General features: G+C 35.2%; 1 protein-coding gene and 1 long non-coding RNA gene across 7 annotated transcripts in view; one reads left to right on the top strand and one right to left on the bottom strand.

Moving 5' to 3' along the window:
• The first annotated feature begins 569 nt into the window (after positions 1 to 569).
• Positions 570 to 26,896, top strand: LOC141380551 (uncharacterized). Of its 2 annotated transcripts, XR_015524051.1 has the most exons (5): positions 570 to 1,623; positions 7,373 to 7,448; positions 22,604 to 22,800; positions 24,338 to 24,420; positions 26,639 to 26,896. It is a non-coding gene; the product is annotated as an uncharacterized LOC141380551 (long non-coding RNA). The 2 variants fall into 2 exon arrangements; XR_015524050.1 differs by lacking the exons at positions 22,604 to 22,800; positions 24,338 to 24,420; positions 26,639 to 26,896 and having other exon boundaries at positions 7,373 to 9,759.
• Positions 7,091 to 27,165, bottom strand: part of src (SRC proto-oncogene, non-receptor tyrosine kinase) — a 108,217-nt gene continuing 88,142 nt past the window's right edge. For 4 of the 5 annotated variants that reach the window (XM_088651660.1, XM_087305235.1, XM_088651662.1 and 1 more), the window contains 7 exons: positions 24,798 to 24,947; positions 22,623 to 22,778; positions 21,706 to 21,885; positions 19,124 to 19,200; positions 16,965 to 17,118; positions 14,054 to 14,185; positions 7,091 to 12,403 (listed from right to left, as the gene is read on the bottom strand). In XM_088651660.1, coding sequence (XP_088507786.1) covers positions 12,195 to 12,403; positions 14,054 to 14,185; positions 16,965 to 17,118; positions 19,124 to 19,200; positions 21,706 to 21,885; positions 22,623 to 22,778; positions 24,798 to 24,947 — 1,058 coding nt within the window. In that variant the 3' untranslated portion in view covers positions 7,091 to 12,194. 5 annotated transcript variants of the gene reach the window in all.

Below are 27,165 nucleotides of genomic sequence, written 5' to 3'. Positions count from 1 at the left end.
TACGTTCGACTATTTGATTGGCTGACAGGCTTCCTTTGAGGTAATCACTGGTGTAAATAATGTTTGAATCTTTGCATGCTAGTTAGTTGTTTTTCCATGAAATATGACTCATCTAAAAGTTTTTGATAAAAAAAAAAACAAAACGTGTGATGGTTGCGTAGTTTACATTAGTGTATTAAGGTTGTCAGTACAATTTTTTGTTAAGGAAGATGTTTATGTTAAATTAATACTGATAACAACTATCTAAAAAGTGATTTTTAAAAAATTAATACAAATATTTAAAAAGTAATTTTTAAATACTTGTATTAATAAAAAAAAAATCAGGTAAGTGAGTGGGCGCTTCGTCTGGACCTAATTTAAATAACGTAAACACGACGTAATTAATATTCACGAGTAACTTTTCCGGTAAATATACTTGATCAATGACTGTAAAAAATATGGACGACGCGACAGCCCTTTTTCCCATTGAACGCCTTGAGGGCAAAACGCCTGCTTGACGGGCACAAACTGTCGCAAAAGACTGCTGAAATTGGAGCCAGACATGCGCAGAAGGACTGTCTGATGGAGCCAGAGGAGGAGCCGCGAAAATGAGCAGAGTCGAGCTTCCAATCAAACGCTTTATGTAAAATCAACTACGCCCCCCGAACTTCTCAGCATGCGTTTGCTGTCATATCAACACAAATGGATGTAATAACGTTAACAAATATGAGGGTTTTATATATTCAATCGCGCCAGCTCCAGGCCGCAGCGCACAACTTACTCGCGGCGTCGCGGGCTGATTCCGGCTCGCATGCGGCAGTGCCTGCTCGCTCGGCCGCCGCATCTGGCTCGATTGACTCGGACTGGAATCGGGCAGTGAGTCCAGGCATCCGGAGTAGGTCCAGCAGAGGTAACATTAGTCAGTCTGAGCTCTAAGAGATAAGTCTCCGGCAGGCGAGAATCTAGCCGGAACTGTGTTTTGCCATCTGGGTGGCTAGGCGTGTATCAGCAAACTAATAAAGCCCGAAAAAAGCCCTGAACTTAGCGAATAAACAGTGTTCCACCAGGATCATGTATGTCAGAAACTATAGTTTACTGCTGAACTCATTTTGTCATGGTAAAATAACACAGAAATCGAATAATAACATTTCAGTCTACTTCAGTCTCCTGCCGAAGCTCAGACGCCGCGCTTTGAGAAACTGTCAATCACAGCTGTCAATCACGATGACACGCCCAGCATTAAATTACTGCTAAAAACAAACTGTTTACAAAAATGAAGATCTGCACCTATTTCAGCACAATAACCAGTGCCTTAATAGACCAGAACCATCTTTCGGGACATTTTATTGCAAGTGTAATATTTTTTTTTATTTGGGCTCAAGTCTCCTTCATTAACACGGAGGAGGCGGGCTTTATGACTTGTACTGCAGCCAGCCCCCAGGGGGTGATCTAACGGCCGAAACCTTCACTCAAACGTAGGCTTGCGGCACACTTGTACTTGATGGATTCACTACGTTAACTTAATTAGCAAGTCAGAGCAAGGCAGAAATGTCTTTTCTTCTTTAAGACCCAAAACACTTTCAAGGTTATTATCAGTCACACACATTTGGAGCCACAGAAACAGGAAGTGTCCTTTTTTTTGAGGTAAAGTTAATTTCGACAACCATCGTTTTCTAGCACCTGCGCACAAACTTTCACTTTTGAACAGCCTATTTATAGACTGATTTGCTTAAAGCTTTTTTCACAACTTTATTAACAAGTTTTACTTTAAAGTGTCTAATAATTACGATGTTTAAAAATGAGGCGTAACGTTACCCTCAGTCTAAACAAATCGAAAAATATTAATAGACGCTGGCTAAAACTTAGTTTTACTTTCCTTATCCAGTTAGACACGGTAGCTCTACCAAATAAGCAGTACTTAGATAATAATAATACTATTTCAGTTTAATAGTGCATTTTACGATAAAATACCAGCAGATGTCGCTAGAGAACTATAAACCGGTTTTCAGTTGACTGTAAAGGGTTTTCTTTTGAATCATGTTATTGCAGGCCCGTAGCCAGCCTGGTATAAGAGGTGGTTCTTTTTCTCAAAATATGCAAATTTTTGCAGTTATTCACCTCATTTACAATGTATGAGATTTAAATACTGTATTTTAGTAACCTTTCAGCACCATTTTTGGCTGGATTAGCTTGTTAGATCGTCATCATAATGACACATTTAAAGTACCAAAATATTTCCTAAAGATTTAGAATAAAGAAAAAGGCTTTTTTTTTTTAAATACAAATTTATTACATCATAAATCAGAAAAAAATAAGAATCTGTTAAAGTTTTAAATTAAAAACTGTAGCCTATGGTAGCCTTATATGGCCTACAAACTGGCCAGAACATGCAACTGTACTCGGTCAGAATTTGGCCATTTGAATAATAAACAATTAAAACAAAATAATAATAAAAGAGCTTCGCAATTTTTCTAGCCTCTCTTGTAAAAAAAATTAATGAATAACACAAATAGCCACATTAGTTTTTTTAAACTTAATTGCTTGGTCTTAAAGCCTTTTTCAATGGATTTCACTATTTATGATGGCATAGCAGTCAAAATAAGACAAATGAGCTCATGTATGGGACAAATTCGGGACCTTTGTCATTGTGGGGTGGGTCTTTCGAACCACCCGAATCCCCCCTGGCAACGGGCCTGCATTGTATTATTATTATTATAGTATTGCTGCTTGATGATGTCTAAACATGTATTGAGCAAATACACACAGACTCCCCTTTGTTTACAAATCCATAACAATCCCAATGGGATCATAATGAGCAACATCAGGGGCCTGTTTCAGAAAGCAGGTTAAGTTAAAACTCAGAGTAGTTTAACCCTGAAATGAGAGAAACTCTGGGTTTTCCGTTTCAAAATGGCAGGTTTGTTAAACTCGAGAAAGCAGGGTAAGTCAAGCCTGTTTCTAAAAGAGAGTTAACTTTAACTCAGAGTCAGTTACCGTGGTAACTTACTCTGTGAATCTAACCTGGTCCGGAGCAGGTTTTATTCTCTAAACTCTGAGTTTCTGTTGGTCTCCTCCCCTTTTTAAAGATGAAGCGGTATTTCTCGCATTAGTCTTACATTTCCACACAGCTATTTTAGAGCTCATTTTGGAGATGTGCATAAAAAAGATTGATGGAAACGTCATGATTCACATAACTTTTGAAAATACGCATAATATAACATGTGCATAATTGAGTAGGTTAAACTTTTATTTGATAAGATGCACATAAACTACGAAGTGCACTTAACAAATTACAGTATGTACATTAAAAATGGTTTGTTAGAGATGATGATGAAAATGTGTGTGAAAGGACAAACCAGCAGACTGAGCACACTGCAGAACATCTTAAATGTTGTCATTCTAAAATGCCTTTACTGTTTCAGTATTAGTGTATATTATTAATTACCTCCGAGCGTCTGGAGCGTGTCAAGATCTCCGCGTCTGGCTTCAAACGCCCCCACGTGTTGTTCATTGTGTGTCAATTGTCCTCTGAGGCTCAGGTACATTAATTAAATAAAAAAAAATCATTGATGCTGCTTCTTCTACCGCAGTAATTCTGTTTTTACTGTTGATATTTGGCGCAAGTTAATCAGGAAGTGACGATTGTGTTCTCTTCGACTCTTTGGATAAAAACGCTGCTTTATTTTTAGGCGTTATTCCAGTTTTGCACAAATTTATGTAATAGCCTATATTTTGATGGAAACACAGCTATTGCCTACATTTTTGTCACACACAGAACAAAGTCACGTACGAGGCTTGTCCTTTTTTTATAAATAATTAGCTTAACCTTCGACATGCACTGTTACTAGATTAATGGGATTATTATTCTGTCTAAATTATTTTACTACTGCTTACCTTCTTAATGTTATATCAACCTCTATCACTTGATCAATAAAAAGGCAGACACATAACAAGTGCACTGTTAAATCTATTAAAACTGATAAAAGTGTAAAAAGTTTAGAAAAAAAGTATAGACGTCACACGTTACATTACTTATTTTATTATACTTAAAATGTTTAAATACTTAAAATTAAAAATTACGCATTAACTTGGGCAGCTGTTTTCCCACGCTGTCTCTGTTTCACTGATGGTTGCTTCATTTTAAATATATACACTCATATTTGCTATAACTTTGCATGAGCACATCAAGTTCAGCTGGAAAAAGAAATGCTGATCTCTTTTTTTAAGATGTTGTCATAGTCACTCGTAATGTCTGCGCTCCATTGATAATGCCTTTTTATAGTCACGGTGCGCGCGCTTAACTCTGAGTTGGTCTACTCAAAGTTGATTGACCCAACTCAGATCAGCTGTTCTGAAACCGAAAACTCTGAGTTTTTAATCTCTCGGTAAATCAACTCAGAGTTCAAGTTTAAACTCCGAGTTGTTTGAACCTCCTTACTGAAACAGGCCCCTGATCACTTGGGATTGATTTGTTGACCTTCTAATGGAAAAAAATAAAATACATTTGTTCCATTAATTATGTCTTGATATTTGTCATTCTGTGTTAATATTAATAACACTATTTTTATAGCACTTTACAAACAGGAAAATAATTCAAGACAAAAACATGCACAAGCCAAATTTAAATTCACAATTTTCAAACCTAAAATGTTATTTAAAAAAAAAAATGCGTTGGTTTTATTTTTTACAATTTATTTTAAAAGCACCGACTATTGCACAGAAAAATGCAATACTTCACAATTTATCATTATAAAAATGTATTGTAGAAATAATCACCAGCAGTTTTAAGTCTGTGGTGTTTACACAAATGCAGTAAGTTTAATTTGAGTTCTTAAATATAATTGCCATTTATTGCTTAGTAACAATAATCTCACTCACACACACACACACACACACACACACACACACACACACACACACACACACACACACACACACACACACTTAAAATGTTCATTTTTAGGGAAGATATTAATTTTACTTTAAATATGTCAAAGAAATGTGCAATACTTCCTAATTTATCATCATAAAAATGTATTAGAAGTTATCACCAGCGATTATATGTCTGTGTGGTGTTTACAGAAATTTTTTATTTCAGTTATCAAATATTATCACCATTTATTGCTTAGTAATAATAATAACAGCACAAGCTCGAGAAAAGGGTAAAAATGCCAAATTCAAAACACAAAATCAAGCATAACACACACACACACACACACACACACACACACACACACACACACACACACACACACACACACACACACACACACACACACACACACACAATTCATACTTAAAATGTAAATCTTTAGGGAAGATATTAATGTTACTTTTAATATTTCACAGAATAAGGCGGTGACAGTAGATGGTGCTGTCGCCTCAGCAAAAAGGTTGCTGGTTCGAGCCTCGGCTGGGTCAGGTGGAGTTTGCATGTTCTCCCTGCGTTCGCGTGGGTTTCCTTCGGGTGCTCCGGTTTTCCCCACAGTCCAAAGTAATGCACTATAGGTCAATTGGGTAGGCTAAATAGTCCGTAGTGAATGTGTGTGTATGGATGTTTCCCAAAGATGGGTTGCAGCTGGAAGGGCATCCGCTGTGTAAAACATATGCTGGATAAGTTGGCGGTTTATTCCACTGTGGAGACCCCAGATTAATAAAGGGACTAAGCCGACAAGAAAATGAATGAATGAACATTTCACAGAAATGTGCAATACTTAATTTATCTCACAAATAAAATTGTACTGGGCAACACGGTGACTCAGTGGTTAGCACTGTCGCCTCACAACAAGAAGGTTACTGGTGCGAGTCCTGGCTGGGCCGGTTGGCGTTTCTGTGTGGAGTTTGCATGTTCTCCCAGTGTTGGCGTGGGTTTCCTCCGGGTGCTCCAGTTTCCACCACAGTCCAAAGACATGCGGTACAGATGAATTGAATAAACTAAATTAGCCATATGAGGGTGAGTGTGAGAGTGTATAGGTGTTTTCCAGTACTGAGTTGCAGCCGGAAGGGCATTCGCTGTGTAAAATGTATGCTGATAAGTTGGCGGTTCATTCCGCTGTGGTGACCCCTGATGAATAAAGGGACTAAAAAAATGAATAAATGAAAATGAATACAAATGTACTTACAAATTACCCTCAAGTGTTTTTCTTTTTCTTTTGAACACACACAAAAATATATATATATTTTGAAGAATGTTAAACACGGATAACCTTTGACATCGATAGTAAGAAAAACAAACACTTTTGAAGCCAAAAGTTACTGTTTTCTTCAGAAAACCTTTTTTTAATGGTCAAGAGAACAAAGAAACTCAAACAAATTTGTGACAAGTATAAGGTGAATAAATGATACCAAAGTTAAATTTTGGGGTGAACATTCCCCTCAAGGCCAGATTTTATAGTATTATCTTGTTGCATCAGCAGTTAAACCTGGATTAGATCAGCTACTCAATACTTGGTGATGTTTGAGATGCATTACTAAACAACATTGAATGTTACGTGTTTAAGTTATTAAGATATTAAATGGATGAAACGTAACAATCAGTGAGTCTCCAATGATGCTGGATGAAAAATGAGAAGACAACTGCTGGTTCATTAAAACAAAAACTAACTGTTAATTAAACAGAAAATGTCAAACAATGAATATAGGAAATTAGAATTTTAAATAATCGAATTAAACGTAAAACAGGAGTGTTGACAAAAATAACCCAACTAAACCCCAACCCACAAAACTAACCAAAGAAAAATGCAGAAACAAAACCGTATTCTTCAGCATGTCGCCTAACAGCATAACTACTCCAAAAAATTATTACAAATGTGGCAACGCCTCCATAAACTAACTAACAAATAAAGATACTAAGCTGCTCAAATTACTAGAGTTCTCGTAAAGTACACACTGTTAGACATTAGCAAAACAAGAGCAATTAATCCAATTCTCATTAAGATCGTTCAAGTTCTCAATAGATACTGAATTGAGCTGCACAAGCTTATCTAATAAAAACTGGACAACACAGCAACAGCAACCAAACTATACAAACACAAATGAACAGACTAAGCATTAACAACAACGGTTCCATTTTTGATGAGGAACATTTCTAATAAAATCTCTCGTGCACAGATTTGAGCTTTTAGAAACAAAGTTTATTGCACTTAAAAAAAAAAAGATAACACCATGTCATACATTTTTAAAGTACAAATTGAATTTCAGTGTTATTTCAAATAGTTTGAAAGGGGGCATTGCAGTATTGTACATTGGAAATCAATTGTGAGCAACTGCAGTTAAAATATCCACAAAGCTCATAGAAAACAACTGCATAGTTTGAACGCATTAGATGGGGATGCACTAATAATGTGTTTACTTGTAGATCTGATTTGATTTCTGCTGACTTTTCTTTTTCCAGTTCTTAAACACACGATTCATCATTTCATCAAGGACCATAAACCTGCCGTCATCCATCAACCATCAAATCTCCTGCAGTAAGTCAATTTATGATCTGAGAAATGCATACAGTGCAGTTTATTTGCAGTGTGGTACATTTAAAAAAATGTTAACTTAAAACTGCACAGGTTTTTTTTTTGTGTGTGTGTCGACTCAACTTTTAACCCAAGGCTTTATTAAAGTTGAGTTGACTCAAAAAGCTATTCTTGATCGATACTTGGGTTAAAAGTAGAGCTAACACAAAGAAAAGCTGTGCAGCAAGTAGCCTCACAATTTTAAGTTGAGTCAACTTTTTTTTCAGTTCAAATCAACTGCAGATTTATTGCAAGTTTGCAGAATTAAAAATAATAATGCTAAATATTGAGTGATGAGAGTCTGCAGAAAGATTCATTCAGGTGATTATGTTACTGTAACCAAAACTAAGATTTATTATTATTAATATTCAATCAAAGAATAAAAACAAAGTTTATTTTGACTTTTTGCATCCAGTTTGGACTCAAAAACTGTGAAATATGTATATATTTAGAGTGTATCTGGCAAATTTCACTAAAAGAATTAGCTAGAAAATGTATGAATTTTGAGTTTAGTGTTCGTGATTTTATCAGTTGTGACTTTTATTTTGTAATTGTGTCTTTTTGTCTAACATTGTTTTCTTCTCAGAATTGCAAGTTTGTATTTAGTTTTCAACACATTTTATTTAAATCTGTGTCTTACGATATTTTTTTTTCTTATTTTTGACCTCAAAAAATAACTTCCGTGGCTTCTTCAAACTACTCATTTAAAATGAGTTCTTAAGGTTTTTTGGGGGACAACTTAATTGTTTTGTGTTGAATCCACTTCAGTTTTTAAAAAAAATATTAAGATAACTTTGTTATTCGATTTTGTTGGGACAACATGAAGACATTGTGTGGAACCCAGCGTTTTTTACAGTGTGAGTTTATATCTCACAATTTAAAAGTTTCTTCTAGTTTGCACCGCACAACTTTGTGGTTTTATATCTTGTAATTCTGACTTTTTCCTTCAAAACTGTAAGATATAAAACCACAAAATTGTGCGGTGCAAACTAGAAGATAAATTGATTCTATTATAAATCGATCATAAACTCAAATGTACATGAAGAATGCAGGTTTATATCTCGTAATTCTGAGTCTATTGTGGAAATTAATTGTGAGATGTAAAGTCTCAGTCAAGGAAAAAAGCTTGAATGGCAAGTTTACATCACACAATTGCAACTTTTCCACAATTACAAGTTTATATCTTGCAATTATGAGTTAAAATACAGCAATTCTGTGATCATATATCAGAATTTGGAGACATTTATTAGTTTAAAAATGTTGAATTTTGGGTTAAATGACATCTGATTCCTGACATCATTAATAGTTTAAAATTGAATCAACCTACATTTGTAAAAACTAGTAAGCTGCCTTAATTCCTTTATGTTGTCCTAACACAAATCGATCGTGTGAAACCCATTGTCTTCCACAGATTTGTATTTTTAACATACACAAATACATGAGGACTAAAAGATTTGTCATTTGTTCTGATTGGCTGCTTCTCCATGAAGCTTTAAAAAGCAATTGCATTACATTTCAGTTTCCTTTCTTTTATAAAAACAATCTGCGTTGCGAAATTTAGTTTGCGATGAAAAACAAGCAAAGCTCTGCTGATCACCAACTGAGGAAACATGAATAAATATGAAAAAGAATATTTACAGTAACCAAGTATTTACAGTATATGGACATGTGTCACACATCTACCGGCTAAAGTACCGCGATTACAGCTGCATGCCTTTCTAAAACACTCATCAGGACTTTCAGTTCCGATGCAACCATCATTATTTCAGTACAAACATCCCTAGAATTCCAATCTATATCATTCTACATTGTCTCAGCAGTGATTATATTATTCATTCAGCATCTCAAACATCACTAAGTGTTGAGTAGCTGACCTAATACGGGTTTCTAAAGCATACACAGACTAGATTATTGACCTTCTGTGGATCTGATTGGTGAAAGTAGTAGTACTCAGCTCCCTCTTCTCATCTGATTATATAATGATGGCTAATTTGCATAAAACATATTGGCAATTTTAACTGCATTTGGCAGAACTTGTCTCAAAAAAACTAAACAAAATAAAACCTACTAACTTTAAGCATTTAAGACGCTTCGAGGAGTCAGGTAAAACGTTTGAACAATATTCATGAGTGAGAAAAGCAATAGTTCATCTATACACAAAATATTTTATACTCAGTGTTATTGTCTCATTTTCCAGTACAAATCTTCAAACATTTATTTAAACCAAGATATGTTTACTTTAGAAGCAGAATTACATGATTTAGTCTTGTTCTTCTTCTTCTTCAAAAAAAATCCTGATCCAAATTAGTTGTTTATGCTAAATTATACATACTGCCAGTGTAACCAGAAAAAAAAATTAAATTTTAAAATTTTTGGCAGATGTTGTCTCTTGTTTTAAGCATTAAATCATTTAACGGAACACTCAAACTGTTTTGGGAAAGTCAACTAGAGTTTTTAAATTAATTCAGCCAATCTCCGGGTCTGGCAAGAGCACTTTTAGCTTAGCTTAGCATAAATCACTGAATAGGATTAGACCATTAGCATATTGCTCAAAAAAAAAAAAAAATTTAAATCTCAGCTCATCTTTTACAACAATTTCGTTAAGCTTTAAATGCAAAATTGATCAATTGTTTTTTTTTTTTGAGACACTAATGGTCTAATCTGACTCAATGATTTATGCTAAGCTAAATGTGCTCAAAAATGGTAAAACTCAACTGTTTACCTCTTGAGGAGTTGTAAAATAATCTTATTTCCCTAAAAAATGGATTGTTCTATTAATTTTGAGAATTTTTTTAATAAAATAAGACTTGCTCAAAAAGAAAACCTATTTAAAGCCAAACTCATCTTTTACAACAATTTCATTATGCTTTAAATACAAAATTAATCTAATCTCTTTTTATTTTTTAGATGCTAATAGTCTAATCTGATTCAATGATTTACGCTAAGCTAAGCTAAAACATGCTCAAAAAATCTAAAACTCAACTGTTTACCTCTAGAGGAGTAGTAAAATGAGCCTATTTCCCCACCAAAAAAGTGGATTGTTCATTAATTTTGAGAATCTTAAAAAAAAATAAGACTCGCTCAAAAAGAAAACCAATTTTATCAAGCTTTGAATGCCCAATTTAATCTTTTTTAAATTTTATTTTTGAGATGCTAATGGTCTAATCTGATTTAATGATTTATGCTAAGCTAAGCTAAATGTGCTCAAAAATGGTAAAACTCAACCGTTTAACTCTAAAGGAGTAGTAATATGAGTCTATGTCCCCCCAAAAAGTCTATTATTTCTTTAATTTTAAGAAACTTAAAAAAAACAAGACCCGCCAGCTTACCTTTTACAACAATTTCGTTAAGCTTTAAATGCATAATTCATCTCAACTCTTTTTTGATTTTTTTGAGATGCTAATGGTCTAATCCGATTCAATGATTAATGCTAAGCTAAGCTAAACGTGCTCAAAAATGGCAAAACTCTGCTTTAACTCTATAGTAAAATGAGCCCTCCAAAAACTGGATTGTTCCTTTAATTTTGAGAAACTTAAAATAAAAACAAGACCATTTCATATATTTATTTGCTTCTCGAGTAGTTGCATATCAGTTTAAATAGGTTTAGTTGTTTGTACTTAAAAAAAATAGTGATTAACAAAACAAAACCTCATTTTTGCAGTATAAAAAAATTAAAGTGTGCCATGATTCACTCGCCCTTATGTCATTCCAAACGTTGATGCAATTATTTTCACTGAACAATACAAAAATAGACATCTAGCGTACATTTCCCCCATGCATTACATGTAAAACTGTTGTGTGTGGTATAGAGCAGCATGAACATTCAGCTAAACGTCTCCTTTTGTGTTTCACGTGGGTTTGGAATAACATAAGGGTTAGCAAACGACAGATGTTTAATTTTTCACTGAACTACCCCCTAATTACAAATCCCGCTCGTCGTCTTCAGTACAAAAAAATGACATTAATAAAAATACATTTTATACATAATAAAACAGTACAAAAATTTATTTGTTGTTTTTTTTTTGTTCTTTTCTCCTTTGTATTGGCACACAAAGTAGGACTATACAGTCAAACGATGCTTATTTATATATATTTATATCAGTAGTTGTTTCGATTACTAGAAGAGTAGGATAACCGTGTCAAACGAACGTCTTCCCATTGTTCACAATCAAAAGGAAGAATTTTCAGTATGAACGAATTTCTTCGTGACCACTCATCTTTTTGTTCCAGTTAATCCAGGTTGATAAAAAGGTAAATAAACACTCATAATGACAGTAAAAGGCATAATAGCGTTCAGATGCAGACCCTGGATATCTATTGGAAGACATAAAACGGGACCTGTCCGTTCATTATCCAACATCACATCTCATCCATCAGAGCTCTTGAACGGGGTCGTAGAGTTCGTGAATGATGAACCGATGCTTTGAAGGAGGGGGAAGGGAGAGGACAGAAGAAGGATTGTGGGAAGAGGAGGAGGAGGATGAATGACAGATCTGGAGCATCCGCTAAAAGGGTTTAGTTTGTACAACGAGGTCAAGAAACGCAGCTGAAGATCAATGCATCTGATGGAGAAAAGATGCAGAAACAAAATAGACATGCATGAAAATGACAGAGCATGTAGTCTAATACTGCTGGATACCCTCTCGTTTTTTTTCCCCCCCATATTGATTGGTGTTGTTTGGGTTAAAGCACGTGTATTTCCTCTTTGGCCTAGAGGTTTTCTCCGGGTTGGTATTGTGGTTCGGTGGAGGTGAAGTAGTCCTCCAGGAAACCCTGCAGGTACTCGAATGTGGGCCGCTCTTCGGGCTCTTTGCGCCAGCAGGTCAGCATGAGCTCGTGCAGGGAGTCAGGGCATTCGGCCGGGCAGGGCATCCTGTAGCCACGCTCCACCTGGTCAAGCACCTCGCGGTTCACCATACCTAATAAAGGGCAGACCAGACATGGTGGATATTGTGGGCCCAGGTGACATGTACATTGGTATTTTACACACTAGTATTCAGCTTAAAGTGACATTTAAAGGCTTAACTAGGTTAATTAGGCAGGTTAGGGTAATTAGGCAAGTTATTGTATAATGATGGTTTGTTCTGTAGACTATTGAACAAAATATTGCTTAAGTGGGCTAATAATATTGACCTTAAAATGGCTTTTAAAAAAATAAGAACTTTCGGCGCCAATAGCCTAGTGGTTAAGTGAGCCGACATATAGCACCATGGTGTTCAAGGTGACCTGATTACGATTCCCGGCTTATGGTCCTTTGTCGACCCTTCCCCTCTCTCTGCTCCCAACTATTTCCTGTCAATTCTCTGCACTATTCTATCTATTAAAGGTTGAAACCCTTAAAACACAGGTGTCAAACTCAGTTCCAAAAGGGCCGCAGCTCTGCACAGTTTAGTTCCAACCCTAATTAAACACACCTGATCAAACTAATTGAGGCCTTCAGGCTTGTTTGAAACCTACAGGTAAGGAGCAGGGTTGGAACTAAACTGTGCAGGGCTTCGGCCCTCCAGGAATTGAGTTGGACACCCCTGCCTTAAAAAGAACTGCTTTTATTCTAGCCGAAATAAAACAAATAAGACTTTCTCCAGAATAGTTTATAGGAATTACTGTTAAAAAACATTGCTGTTAAACATAATTTGGGAAATATTTAAAGGAAAAAAGAAAATTCACAGGAGGGCAAATCATTTTGACTTCAACTGGTTGGAGACACAGAAGCACATTGCAGCTCTGTTTTAAGCAGGTGGAGGATGTGAGTTGACAAGAAGGAGCAAACTAAGATGTTGACATATGCGCTTTGTGAAAGAGACACATTTAGGTTTACATTTGAGAAAATAAGAGGTGTGGGGCCATAATTCATTCACATATTCCTTTTTCCACACATTCATTAATTAAATTCAATTAAATGTAACAAATTTACAATGTATTGTATGTATCACATAAAAAGAGAAAATTACAGCATAAATGAAATTATACATATGTATACAGTATATTGTATTACTAGTTTTTAAAGATATATTGTTTGATTGTTTGCCTATTTATAATAATTATATATATATATATATATATATATATATATATATATATATATATATATATAATATTTATAATATATATTTTTTTTATTATTATTTTTTTTTTAACAGAGCAAGGTAATTTTCAGAGTATGTCTGATAATATTTTTTACTATAATAAAATAATATTTGTCAATACATTGGAAGTCAATGCGGCAAAAACAGCCACAAGCATTACAAAAGGGTAGTCAATTTTCCAGTTTATATTTTAGTTTTTGAAGATTCTCAAAGCATTTTCCCAAAATATGTGTCAAAGTAAGATTTGTTACCAAAAATCATTCAATTTGCTAAAACACAGAGAAAGTTGTGGCCAAAATAAGACTCAAAATCACCCAAGAGTGAATGTAAAGATCCCCAAAAGCACACAGGGGTTTAAAAAAAAAACATTTGAATATGTTAATAAATCTTGTTAAATTGAACTGAGCTGAACAACAAAGAGTAAAACGGGTACTTATTTTTATATCACATTTATAATTTATATCACAGAGTCTGGTGCTGTACCTGGATAAGGCACCCTGCCTTTGGTGGTGAGCTCCGTCAGTAAAATCCCAAACGACCACACGTCAGATTTGATGGTGAAGCGTCCGTACAGAGCTGCCTCCGGTGCAGTCCACTTAATAGGAAACTTTGCTCCTGCAGTAATAATGATTTAAGAGAGGCCCGTCACCACCATAAAACTCACTCAATTAAAAAGCCAACTGCATAAAAGACAACAGCATTAAGACTTGTTAAACGAGCCAGACGTTATGGACCACATACAGACAGAAAGAGTCCTATGATAAATGGATTAAAAGACCAAAATCAGCACAAGTTGTTGGAGAATCTCTTCTAAATCATTAGCATTATTCAAAGCATGCTAAGATATACTGATTAAATATTTGTGTTTATTAATTCAGGATTGTAGACTGGTTTTTATTGAGTTTTGCCCACCACAATTACAAATAGGGTATTTTAAGTGCCTTAAAATATTCAGCTTTGCTTGATGTGTGATGTAATTTCAACATGATGACAGGGGCAGGAATATCAGGTAGCTCCTTTTTAAAAAAACAGACATTAGCATTTCGAGTGTTCGGGATTATTCACGATCTGCTGAAATTAATTTGTTAAAGGCCCTATACAGTGCATTGAATCAATGTGTTAAATAGTTTTCTATGCATGTGTCTGTTGCCTCATTACAAACACGTGACAAATTTCACAATATACACGTTAAACTAACAAAACAGACATTTAAAACAAACTTATGCCTCTTGGGAGTGGTGCTGAATATATGTTTAATCCGTATATCCTGCATTTTGTGCTCTGACAGAAACACATGGCTCCCTTTTTAGTCTCCCTGCCCTTTCATTTTCAAAGTAAGAGTCTCACATGGATAATATGTTTAATACAAGCCTAAGATAAAGTTTAAAAAGAGAGGAAAAAATATTGTTATTGTAATCTCACTAGAAAACTTTGTGGCCAATCAAATGCTGCCTGAAGCAAGCATATTAAACAGTCGGTGTTTTAGATTTTACACTCAAAGGATTTACATGGGAACGAAGAAAAAATGACATTAAAGCATCACATATATAGAGCTCATATTATTCAGAGTGCTTTGATTCAACATGTTAAATAGTTTTCTACACATGTCTGTTGCCTCTATACAAACACGTGACAAATTTCACAATATACACGATAAACTAACAAAACATACATTTAAACTGTCATTATGCCTCTTCGGAGGGGTGCTGTTTATACGTTTAATCCCTATATCCTGCATTTTTCACTCTGAGAGACACAGGGTTCTCTTTTTTAGTCTCCATGCCCCTCCCATTTTTAAAATAAGAGTTCAATATATATATTATGTTTACCACAACCTTAGATACATAAAAAATGAGGAAAAATTAGTTTCAGATGGCATACAGTGCATTGATTCAATATGTTAAATAGTTTTCTACACATAAGACTGTTGCTTCTATACAAACACGTGACAAATTTCACAATATACACGATAAACTAACAAAACATACATTTAAACTGTCATTATGCCTCTTGGGAGTGGCGCTGAATATATGTTTAATCCGTATATCCTGCATTTTGTGCTCTGACAGAAACACATGGCTCCCTTTTTAGTCTCCCTGCCCTCTCATTTTCAAAGTAAGAGTCTCGCATGGATAATATGTTTAACACAAGCTTAAGATAAAGTTAAAAAAGAGAGGAAAAAATATTGTTATTGTAATCTCACTAGAAAACTTTGTGGCCAATTAAATGCTGCCTGAAGCGAGCATATTAAACAGTCGGTGTTTTAGATTTTACACTCAAAGGATTTACATGGGAACGAAGAAACAATGACATTAAAGCATCACATATATAGAGCTCATATTATTCAGAGTGCTTTGATTCAACATGTTAAATAGTTTTCTACACGTGTCTGTTGCCTCTATACAAACAATCACAATAGAAAAATATCACAATATACACGTTAAACTAACAAAACATACATTTAAACTGTCATTATGCCTCTTCGGAGAGGTGCTGTTTATACGTTTAATTGGTATATCCTGCATTTTGCACTCTGAGAGACACGGGGCTCCTTTTTTAGTCTCACTGCCCCTCCCATTTTCAAAATAAGAGTTCCATATACATAATATGTTTACCACAACCTTAGATAAAGTTTTAAAAAATGAGGAAAATTTTGTTTCAGTTGGCATACAGTGCATCGATTCAATATGTTAAATAGTTTTCTACACATGAGCCTGTTGCCTCTATTCAAACATGTGACAAATTTCACAACATACACGTTAAGCTAACAAAACATACATTTAAACTGTCAATATGCCTCTTCGGAGTGGCGCTGAATATATTTTTAATCCGTATATCCTGCATTTTGCGATTTGACAGAGACGCATGGCTCCCTTTTTTAGTTTCCAGGCCCCTCCCGTTTTCAAAATAAGTGCCTCACGTGGATAATATGTTTAACACAAGCTTAAGATTAAGTTAAAAATGAGGGGAAAATATAATTGTTGTAATCTCACTAGAAAACATTATGGCCAATCAAACGCTGCCTGGGGCATGCATAATAATCAGAGTAGGTGGTAAAGATTTTACACTCACAGGATTTACTTAAGAAAGAAATTATTAATTACATTCTAATAACTCTCCTATAATCTTTTTCCCGATCTTTCTGAATGAAATGCCGACTTTCCTACATCTAATCAGCTCGCAATAGAAAAAAGAAGCCATTCCCACTGTTTTATCATTTAATATTCTAGTAACTGCATCACAATACGAAAAAAAATGGTTGAAGCTTGCGGTTCATGCTGACTTTACCCAAAATTACTCACGCTAAAGATCATGGGGTGTATGAAAGAGGTGAATAAAAGGCAACAGCATTGTCTTGAAAAGGAGTGAGTATAGTCTGAATTTTCATCCTAACCTTGTCTCGCGGTGTATTCGTTGTCCTCAATGAGTCGAGCGAGGCCGAAATCAGCCACTTTACACACCAGGTTATCGCCCACCAGGATGTTGGCAGCCCTGAGGTCCCTGTGCACATAGTTCATTCTCTCCACGTATGCCATTCCTGAGGCGATCTGAGGACAACACATACATTATATACCGCTCTCCAGAGCATCCACAGCACAGAAATAGATTCATTTACATTCGGAGACAATGACAGGGGAGCCTGCCAATAGAAAAACTGCTACGCAATGATATTTTTAGAGAAAGAGATACATTATAGGATATTCAGCTCTCTAAAGATGGCAAATACAGTTGGAGACAAAAATATATTTGCTGTCCTGTAAAATGTTTGCACTTTTTCAGACATTTGCCAAATGCCGTTTAATGGAGAGACTTTTTAATGTAGTAGTTTAATAACTAATTTTCAATAACTAATTTCTTTTATCTTTGCCATGATGACAGTGCATCCTATTTATTCATTCATTCATTTTCTTTTTGGCTTAGTCCCTTTATTAAAGGGACCACAGCGGAATGAACCACCAACTTATCCAGCATGTGTTTTTCACAACGGATGCCCTTCCAGCTGCAACCCATCTCTGGGAAACATCCATACACACTCATTCACACTCATATATTACAGACAATTTAGCCTACCCAATTCAACTATAGCGCATGTCTTTGGACTGTGGAGGAAACCGGAGCACCCAGAGGAAACCCACGCAAAAGCAGGGAGAACATGCAAACTCCACACAGAAACGCCAACTGACCCAGCCGAAGCTCGAACCAGCGACCTTCTTGCTGTAAGGCGACAGCACTACCTACTCCGCCATTGCATCTTTGGACTGCATTTTCCTTTCTCTACTAATGCGTCTGTGGCCACGCTCCTTTGCTGCGTGAGGTGTGTGCGCAGTGAATGCGCGTAACCTGGAACATTTGTGATCTCATTAGCCCGAATGTATTTTTTTGTAGTCCCCAAGTTCGTTCGCTGTAGGCTTTGCTAAGCTAACTCTCTAAAAGCCAATGTCTCCCTTTGTATTGAAGTTTGAGCATCTAAGGGTGGTTTCACATCTGTAGTTCTCTTCATTTGGTCCGGACCAAGGGTAATAAATGATACATTGTTGCATTTTCTGCCGTCTTTGGGTCTTTTTTACACCACACTGCTGGCTTTGGTCCGAACCAGTTAAAACGAACCAAAATGCAGTCATCTGACAAAATCCACATCTCTCATTGGCCAGATGTTGTTGAACATATTTCCTAAACTGCTTATTGATTGGTCAGAATTCACGTGCGGGAAAATGCCAATGAACTCCCGCAGGCAAACAAAACCGGAAGACACAAAATGTCTTTTTACTCTGGAGGGACGACTGCGCTGGCTGATTGTATTCCTGCTTTAGACAAACTATACATTTCGAGAATGAAGCGCGGCCGCGGCTGGAAAACAGTGTTTAATGCATCGCTCGTCACTTCAGGAGGAGGCGTGAATTAATTTAGCTAAACTGCCACATGGTCATCTTGCGGAAATATTACCAACGATCCATCAGGTAATGTTTTCCCCTCTCTCTCTCTGTTGGTAAAGCGCTGTCAACAAATATTTTTCCTCCATATCCCATAATGCACAGCGTATCGGCCTACGGCAACTGGATTAGTACAAAAGTCGCAGTACTTTTTGCGGTTGGACCTGTTTTAGTACGGATCATATTCTCACCATAAACGTACCACTCCAGGGTTCGTTTGAAAGCGTACCGAGACCCCCTCTTCAAGCAGGTCTCGGTACGCCTATTTGGTCCACTTTTGGTGCGCACTCGAGTACGATTGCTGCATTCTCACCTGCCCAAACGAACCGCACGAAAAGGGCAAATGAACTCTAGTGCGATTCAATCAAACTAAATAAGGCAGGTGTGAAAGCACCCTTACAATCAGAGATGTTGTTTATGTTCACACAGCTACATTACACATCAACTTAAGTTTTAAATATGATATCATAGTGGACCACCCTTTAAAATATACCAACAGTTATATCTGGTGTCTGAAAAATTGTTGGTTTGACTGTATTTGATCTAATTATGGGACCATTTCCAAATTTCTCAGTGTTGATTTCATTACTCGACATCACATCCTAACAGCAGTATGAAGTACCTGAGAGGCCATGTCCACGAGCTGAGGCAAACGCAGCATTTTCCCCATGTCACCTTTCAGGAAATCCAGCAGGCTTCCTGTGAAAACACAAATCACACTCTGACATCTTCATTCGCACGTCTACTGGCAGACCTCACAGGAAAGCTGCTAATATCCACAGCTCAAGCTCCATTTATGTTACACGTCACTTCTTGTTTCCTAGACATCTCCAGCCTGTCCCTCCAGGATTTCGCAGGACATTTTTTATTATTTTTACAGCCGAAAATGACTGATTAACCCTCCTGTTGATTTGTGCTACAAAAATGACCTGGGGTGTGTTTCTGAAAACCATCGTTAGCCAACTCATGCTTAGTTCAGACTGCGTGATTATAGCCCTGATTTTGACTCACCGACAGGTTTTGAGAAATCGCCGACAAATGCCTGAAATCACAGGCAAATCAGTGCTCAAGCACGTGAGTAACAATCACACCGTGTGAACGATCAAAGACGCGATCTGGGAGAATCGCTAATGAGTCGCCGATGCCTGCAAGATATTTGGCGTGCTATGTATATACAAGTACAAATATGTACATTTTCTACCCCATTAAAGGCTTCTTTCTCGTTATGTAGTTAATAACAAAATATATACTATGTGTTTTTGGCTGTGGGACGTGATTTGGACGAAGTTGTTGGCGATTCTTCCTATTGTATAGTCATGCAATGTGAATGTCCCTGTCGCCGATCCATCTTGCAGTGTAAACAAAGCAGGGACGAAATGCTAGCCCAGATAGTCATGCAGTGTGAAAACATCTGTGACACGACTACTTTGAAAAGCATGCAGTCTGAACTCGGCATAAGGTCGCAAGTTCCCTCATTGCAAATATAGTTTGTTTATTTGGCGTTTCCCAAATCCGTCGTTTCCAGTATTCGCAAACTGCATCACCAACTTGTATGCTTGCAACTACACCGCTCGAGCAGTAGTTAGAAACATAGTTCCTGTGTTCTATTCCCAGTTATCCCCTCCTATGCCCTATTCATTTAGAACCTTCTAACATTTAAACTTGGAATGATTAAAAAATAAGCATTTAAGTAATCTCTCTCGGATGTAATTTGCTTTTTTAAAATATTTTTACAGTTCAGTTTTAGCAATGTTCATGTTTGCGATTGCGCTCCCTTAATAGTTCACTTTGAAAACATTAATGTAATTTTAAACACAGCCGTGGCTCATGACAAAAGGTAAGGGTGACCTATTATTTAAAAGTGGAATTTACGTTAAGTCTCCAAAGCTTTTAACAACAAAAAACATAGCATACTAATGCTTTTAATTTATAGGTTATTTATTAAGTATCTGTACTGTATATGACATGGGCCTGTTGGTCAGAACATTTCTGCAGTGGTTTGCTTGTCAAATTCTAAAAGTAGACTTTTCAAAAAAAATAATTAAACAATATCTTAATAATAATAATAATAATAACAATAATAACCATCATCAATATTATTAATATTATTAAAGTAGGATTTTTTTCATTTCCTAAAAAATAATAAATATTAAATTTAATTTCTTAATAAATAGCCTCATAATTTATTTATTTATTTATTTATTTATTTATTTATTTATTTATTTATGATATTTGAATATGTGTTCGCTTTTGTAAGTGATTTTCTGTTTTAGAATAAGACGTGTAATGTTCTCAATGATATTTGTAAAGTAAACACAGGCCCTATATGTGCTGTTTACATATATTTCAATTAATATAGAAAAGGAGTGCATGTTTTACTCAAAACTAATATTGGACAAATAATACAAAATATAGTATAATATAATATAATATAATATAATATAATATAATATAATATAATATAATATAATATAATATAATATAATATAATATATGTAGGTTGGCTTTTTTTGTATGATAACTCTTCATCAATAAACAATAAACAACAATAACCTGTAATATGTCTTGTATTCAGAATAAAGTGACACTTTTTAGTACACACTACTTGTTACTTTAATTTCCCAAACAGTAATTTTTGGGCAGAGTATTGGTATCCCCGATACTCGCCTTTATTTGACTTAGTATCGGATCAGAAACCAGTGGTTCGCACATCACTACAGTACATCTCTCTGATATTTACAGTAAATATTAAGTGAAAATCTAAAAGCAGTCACCAGACTATACAGTGCATAATAGACGTGCATTTATAAATGGTGCAGGATTAATCTAAAGCCATCAGATCTGGTCTATGTGAGTCACTTTAAAGGTCCCATAAAATTAAAATGCATTACTTTCAACGTTACCACAGAGTATGTTAGTTTTAAGGATATCGATAAGCTAGTGTGCTCCAAAACAGGCATTCAATTCACATTTAAAAATAAAAACCTGATATAAACATCCAATATTAGATATGAGCATGAAGAGTTGATATTGACTGTTCCTTCAGAAACAGTGTTGAACTGACCCTCGTTGGTGCAGCAGTCCTGCATAAAATATATCTTTGCCTAATTATGTACCGCTTTACCAACATTCTTTAGCACATTTCATATAAATGATTCTAATAATTCAGACATCAACTGTGTCTGAGTGATGGTCCACACTGACCTTGACCCATGTACTCAGTGACTATGTAAATGGGCTCCTCTGAGACGACGGCGTAAAGCTGCACCAGCTTCTCATGCCGGAGCTTCTTCATCACTTGCGCCTCCTGCAGGAACGCTTCGGGAGACATGGTGCCAGGCTTCAGAGTCTTGATGGCCACACGTGTCGTCCCGTTCCAGGTGCCTGATGGGTAAAACAGATACTAATTACTGTAAGGCAAGTTGAAGCTAAACTCTGCAGGACACTAGCTCCGTTTCCATCCGCCTATTTTATACATCAGCATCCCTGTTAGCTTACTTCAATGAACGACAGCTTCCTCCCTGGCGTGTAATTTTTGGGTGCACTTTAAAATCGCACGGTCAGAATTAACCTGGACATGCAGGATAAATCACATTCTGTACTCGAGTTGTGCCGCCCCCAAAACACATATGAACAATGTGATTGGCTGAGCCTTTCACTGCTGTCGTCTGAGAGGCTGTAGCTGCGTTCAGATGTAACAGTGCCAAAGCTGCGCAAGCATACGGTGTGTACGGGTGGGTGACAGGAAAGTGACGATAGTGGCAGTTAAACAAAAAAAAAAATGTGAATAAAGCTGTGTCCAAGGTCCCCACCAATGTCAAGAGCAAGCCTCTGGCCTTGATCTCAATCCTGGAAAATCCAGCCCATTACGTTCATTGCATTTCGTCTTCTGAGGCACAGGTCATTTATTATGTCAGAAAAAAGGCCCACGGTGACTTCTTTGACCACAGCAAATTACATTTTTTGTATTGATATTTGGCGCCAGTTTTATAAGGAAGTGACTGAATAGTTCTGGATGGAAACACTGCTTAGATCTTTGGCATCCAAAGATCTAGTTAGCATTCAATGTTCTGTTTTATTTTGTTACGGTTTTTGAACGAAGATGAAGAAAGAAGTCTTACCCATCCAGACCTCCCCGAAGCAGCCCTGGCCCAGCTTGACATCCAGTCTCAGCGAGTCTCGAGGAATCTCCCAGGCATCACGTGCCAGACCCTGAGTCGGAGGCTTCAGCACTGGACACACGTCAGTCAGGGAGTGGCACAGGCCGTCTGCGTGCTCTGAGAAACAGGAGGAGGAGAGGCAGGGTTTACTGTTTCTCACTAGTACTGTTTTAAAAAAAATTGTAGTTCTGACTTGTTCTTATTACATATTTTGCATTTATATATAGATTATATATAGAATAGATTTTGTATGCTGGTCTTTTTGTAAAGCACTTTGGTCAACATCTGTTGTTTTTAAATGGGCTCTATAAATAAAGCAAACAAACAAACATCAGTACTCTAAAAATATTCAAATTAAACATTATAATTTACATAAAAGGGTTTAAAATGTTGTTGCTATTTTTATTATTATTATTATTATTATAACCATTGTCAATTTATTTGATTAAAAATTGTGTTATGAAATAAAAACAAATTAATCATAACTTATACATTTATAAAAAATATATATATATTCTATAAATGGCTATAAAATAATTTAATAAAAATATTGACCATAATAATATTGAGAAAAATTACATAAAACTGCATTTACTCCTGTGGAATGAAAAGAAATAAGACTTTAGATTTTTTAAATAAATGTTAAATTGTTATTATTATTTATTGAATATTTAATTTAAAAATACATAAATAATAACTAACATTTTATATAATATATAACAAGTAATAAAAATATTCAAGAATAATTATTATACAATAGGATTATTATTATTATAATTGTTGTTATTATTACTTTTATTATTATCATTATTATTATTATAACTATTGATAATTTATTTTATAAAAATTAGTTTTATGGAATAAAAACAAATCATAACTTACAAATTACTATAATTGATAAAAATACCTTTAAAATGATTCCTTATGGGGATTAATAATAGTCCATATAATTATTTTAAAATTAATTTAAAAATGCATTTTTCTCTCAGCCAAATTAAAGGAACACTATCCAGAAGAAAAAAATATTATTGCAAATACTGTGTGAAATTCCTTGCTCTGTTAAACAGCATACTGTAAATATTTGAATAAATAAATAAACAAAACGTTCACAGGAAGGATAATGATTTTCCCTGTGTATATAATTAATAAAAGCTATATGCATGCAAGTTAAATTGAAATGTTGCTTATTAGTGTAAATACAGTATGAATGCTTAGGTAAAGTTCTCAATGTGCATAGTGCTGTGTGATTTTGCATATGCATAGTGACTGCATAGTGATGTGTGATTATTTTCAGCACAATGCCTGGGTTAATCAGATTTTTTATTGGAAAGTGAATAATGCATAGGAAAATATTTACTCTTCATTACCAAACATCAATAATAATAATAATAATAATAATAATAATAATAATAATAACAACAACAATAATAATCATAATCATAATACCAATATTAATAATAACAACAACAATAAAAATAATAATAATAATATCAACAATAATAATAATAATAACAATAAAAATAATAATAATAATAATAACAACAACAACAACAATTCTAAATAATCTTATGCATGTATTCAGTCAGCATTATTCCATCTTTCTGCAATCAAAGCTGTACTGCACGACCTCCTGAGTTACTGTTTTAATCACAAGCTGTATTTATGGTTTTACCCAGCTTATTTTACAACAGGCCGAGTTCCCACTTCCAGAAATAGGAGTGTGTATCACTTCCCCTGACAGAGACTCAGAGATCAGCAGGTGTGTGTGAGTGTGCGTATGTGATAGTCAGAATCAAAACTAGTCAGAATCCTTACTACAAACCATATGAATGAATGTACAGTTGTGTATTTTTATATTTATTATTAATTATTTCTTTCATTCTTCTTATTCGTTTATATGTGTATCAACTTTCCAAATGTGTGTTTTTTGTGTATTTATATGTGTATTATTTAATCACATTTTTTATTGTTTATGTATTGTTTGGCAACACTTGACAACTCATGACAAAAAAAGCTATTGAACTGAATTGAATTAAATTGAATTGAAGTGAACTGAACTGAACTGAACTGAGTTGAGTTGAGTTGAGTTGAGCTGAGCTGAGCTGAGCTGAATTGAACTGAGTTGAATTGACTCACGGCGGTAGTGGTTGACCAGCTGCTGTAATGTGCTGAACTGTGTGCGGGACGTGATGTAAAATCCACCGCTGTCCAGTTTGCGGATCTTATAATGTTTTACATTCAGGCCCTTCACGTTGTCGTAATCCAGGACGGAGAGACAGTAGGCACCTAAAAAAATACAAAGAGGATTTTATTTAAGCATTCATTCAGTCAGTCATACATTCATCAATGCATCCAGTCAGTCAGTCAGTCAGTCGTGCATTCGTTTATTCATTCATTCCTTCAGTCAGTCAATCAGTCAAGCTATCATTCAGTCATGCATTCATTCAATCAGTCAGTCAGTCAGTCATGCCATTAGTCGATAAGTCAGTCATGCATTTATTCAGTCATGCATTTAATAATTTATGAATTCAATCAGTCAGTCATGCATTCATTCATTCATGTATTTGTTCAGTCAATCATGCATTCATTCAGTTAGTCATTCATTCATGCATTTATTAATTTAGTCAGTCAGTCATGCATTCAGTCAGTCAGTCAGTCATTCATTTATGTATTCATTAATTCAGTCAGTCAGTCATGCATTCATTCATTCAGTCAATTATGCATTCATTAATTAATTCAGTCAGTCAATCATGCATTCATTAATTCAGTCAGACAGGCATTAATTCAACCAGTCATTAATACATACATCCATTCATGCATTTATTAATTCAGTCAGTCATGCATTTAGTAAGTCAGTCATTCTTTTATTTAGTCAGTCAGTCGTTCCTTTAGTCAGTCAGTCAGTCAGTCAGCATGCATTCAATCATTCAGTCATAAATTCATAAATTTATGCATTCATTCAGTCAATCATGCATTCATTAATTCAGACAGGCATTAATTCAATCAGTAATCCATGCATTCATTCAGTCATTCATTCATGCAAACATTCATTATTTCAGACAGTCATGCATTCATTCAGTCTGTCATGAATTCATTAATGCATTCATTCATTCAGTCAGTCATTTATTCATTAATTCAGTCAGTCATTCCTTCAGACATGCATGCATTCATTCCTTTAGTCAGTCAGTCATACATTCATTCAATCAGTCAGTCAGTCATCCATGCTTTTATTCGGTCATTCATTGATTCATTCATTCATGTATTCATTCAGTCAGTCAGTCATGCGTTCATTCATTCGTTTATGAATTCATTCAGTTAGTCATGCATTTATTCATGCATTCATTCATTTATGAATTCATTCAGTCAATCATGCATTCATTAATGCAGTCAGGCATGAATTAATTCAATCAGTCAGTAATCCATGCATTCATTCAGTCAGCCATGCATGCATTCATTCGTTTAGTCAGTCAGTCAGTCATCCATCCATTCATTCATTCATTAATTCATTCATTCATTGAGTCAGTCAGTCATGCATTCAGTAATTCACCCAGTCATTAATTCATTCATTCAGTCACTCATGCATTCATTCAGTCATAAATTCATTTATTCGTTTGTTCATTCATTAATTTCTTCGATGAGTCAGTCTGTCAGTCATGCGTTCATTAATTCACCTAGTCATTAATTAATTCAGTCATTTAATTATTCAGTCACTCATGCATTCATTGATTCAGTCAGTCATAAATTGTTAAATTCGTTCATTCATTCATTCATTGAGTCAGTCTGTCAGTCATGCATACATTAATTCACACAGTCATTTATTAGTTCAGTCATTGCATCATTCAGTCACTCATGCATTCATTAATTCTGTCAGTAATGCATACATATATTCAGTCATGTATTTATTCATTCATTATCATTCACTCATGCATACATTTCTTTCATTCATGCATCCTCTCTGCCTCTTCTGTGTCCTTCAGTGTGTCCTGTGTGTGTTTCTGTGAGATACTGTATGGCTCACGGTTATCAGCTTGACCTACTTCAGCTCTTCATGGCTGCAGGCTCTACTCTGACCTTCACTTCTCCTCTTCATCAGCACACAAACACACAACCTTCAGCACTCTTTATATCAGCTCTAATCAACACTGTTTGTGCGAGAGCTCACTGTACAGTACAAGGCCTTCTTTACAGTGTTTAAAGATGAATTTGAGTGACAAACTGTCGACACAGAAGGGAAATTGAACTGTGAATGTGTGCTTAATTTAATAATGTGCTCCAGAAACACAGCTTCCTCAAGCATGATTGTGGTTCTTAGTCATCATTGATAGTTTCTTTATTATGCAATGTTAAATTTAGCTTTCTGAATGGGATTGGGTGGGTTTATGTATTTGGGAGACTTTTGTTCCGTAAAAGCAACTACATTTGCAGTTCTTGTAAACTAAAATAAATAAAAATTTAAATAAATAAAATAAAAAAATTTATAAATAAATAGAAATGATGAAATTAT

Source organism: Danio rerio, chromosome 23 (genome assembly GCF_052040795.2).
Source record: "Danio rerio strain M-AB ecotype USA chromosome 23, GRCz13ab, whole genome shotgun sequence".
NCBI lineage: Eukaryota > Metazoa > Chordata > Actinopteri > Cypriniformes > Danionidae > Danio > Danio rerio.
This window is presented reverse-complemented; position numbering and strand designations above follow the sequence as displayed.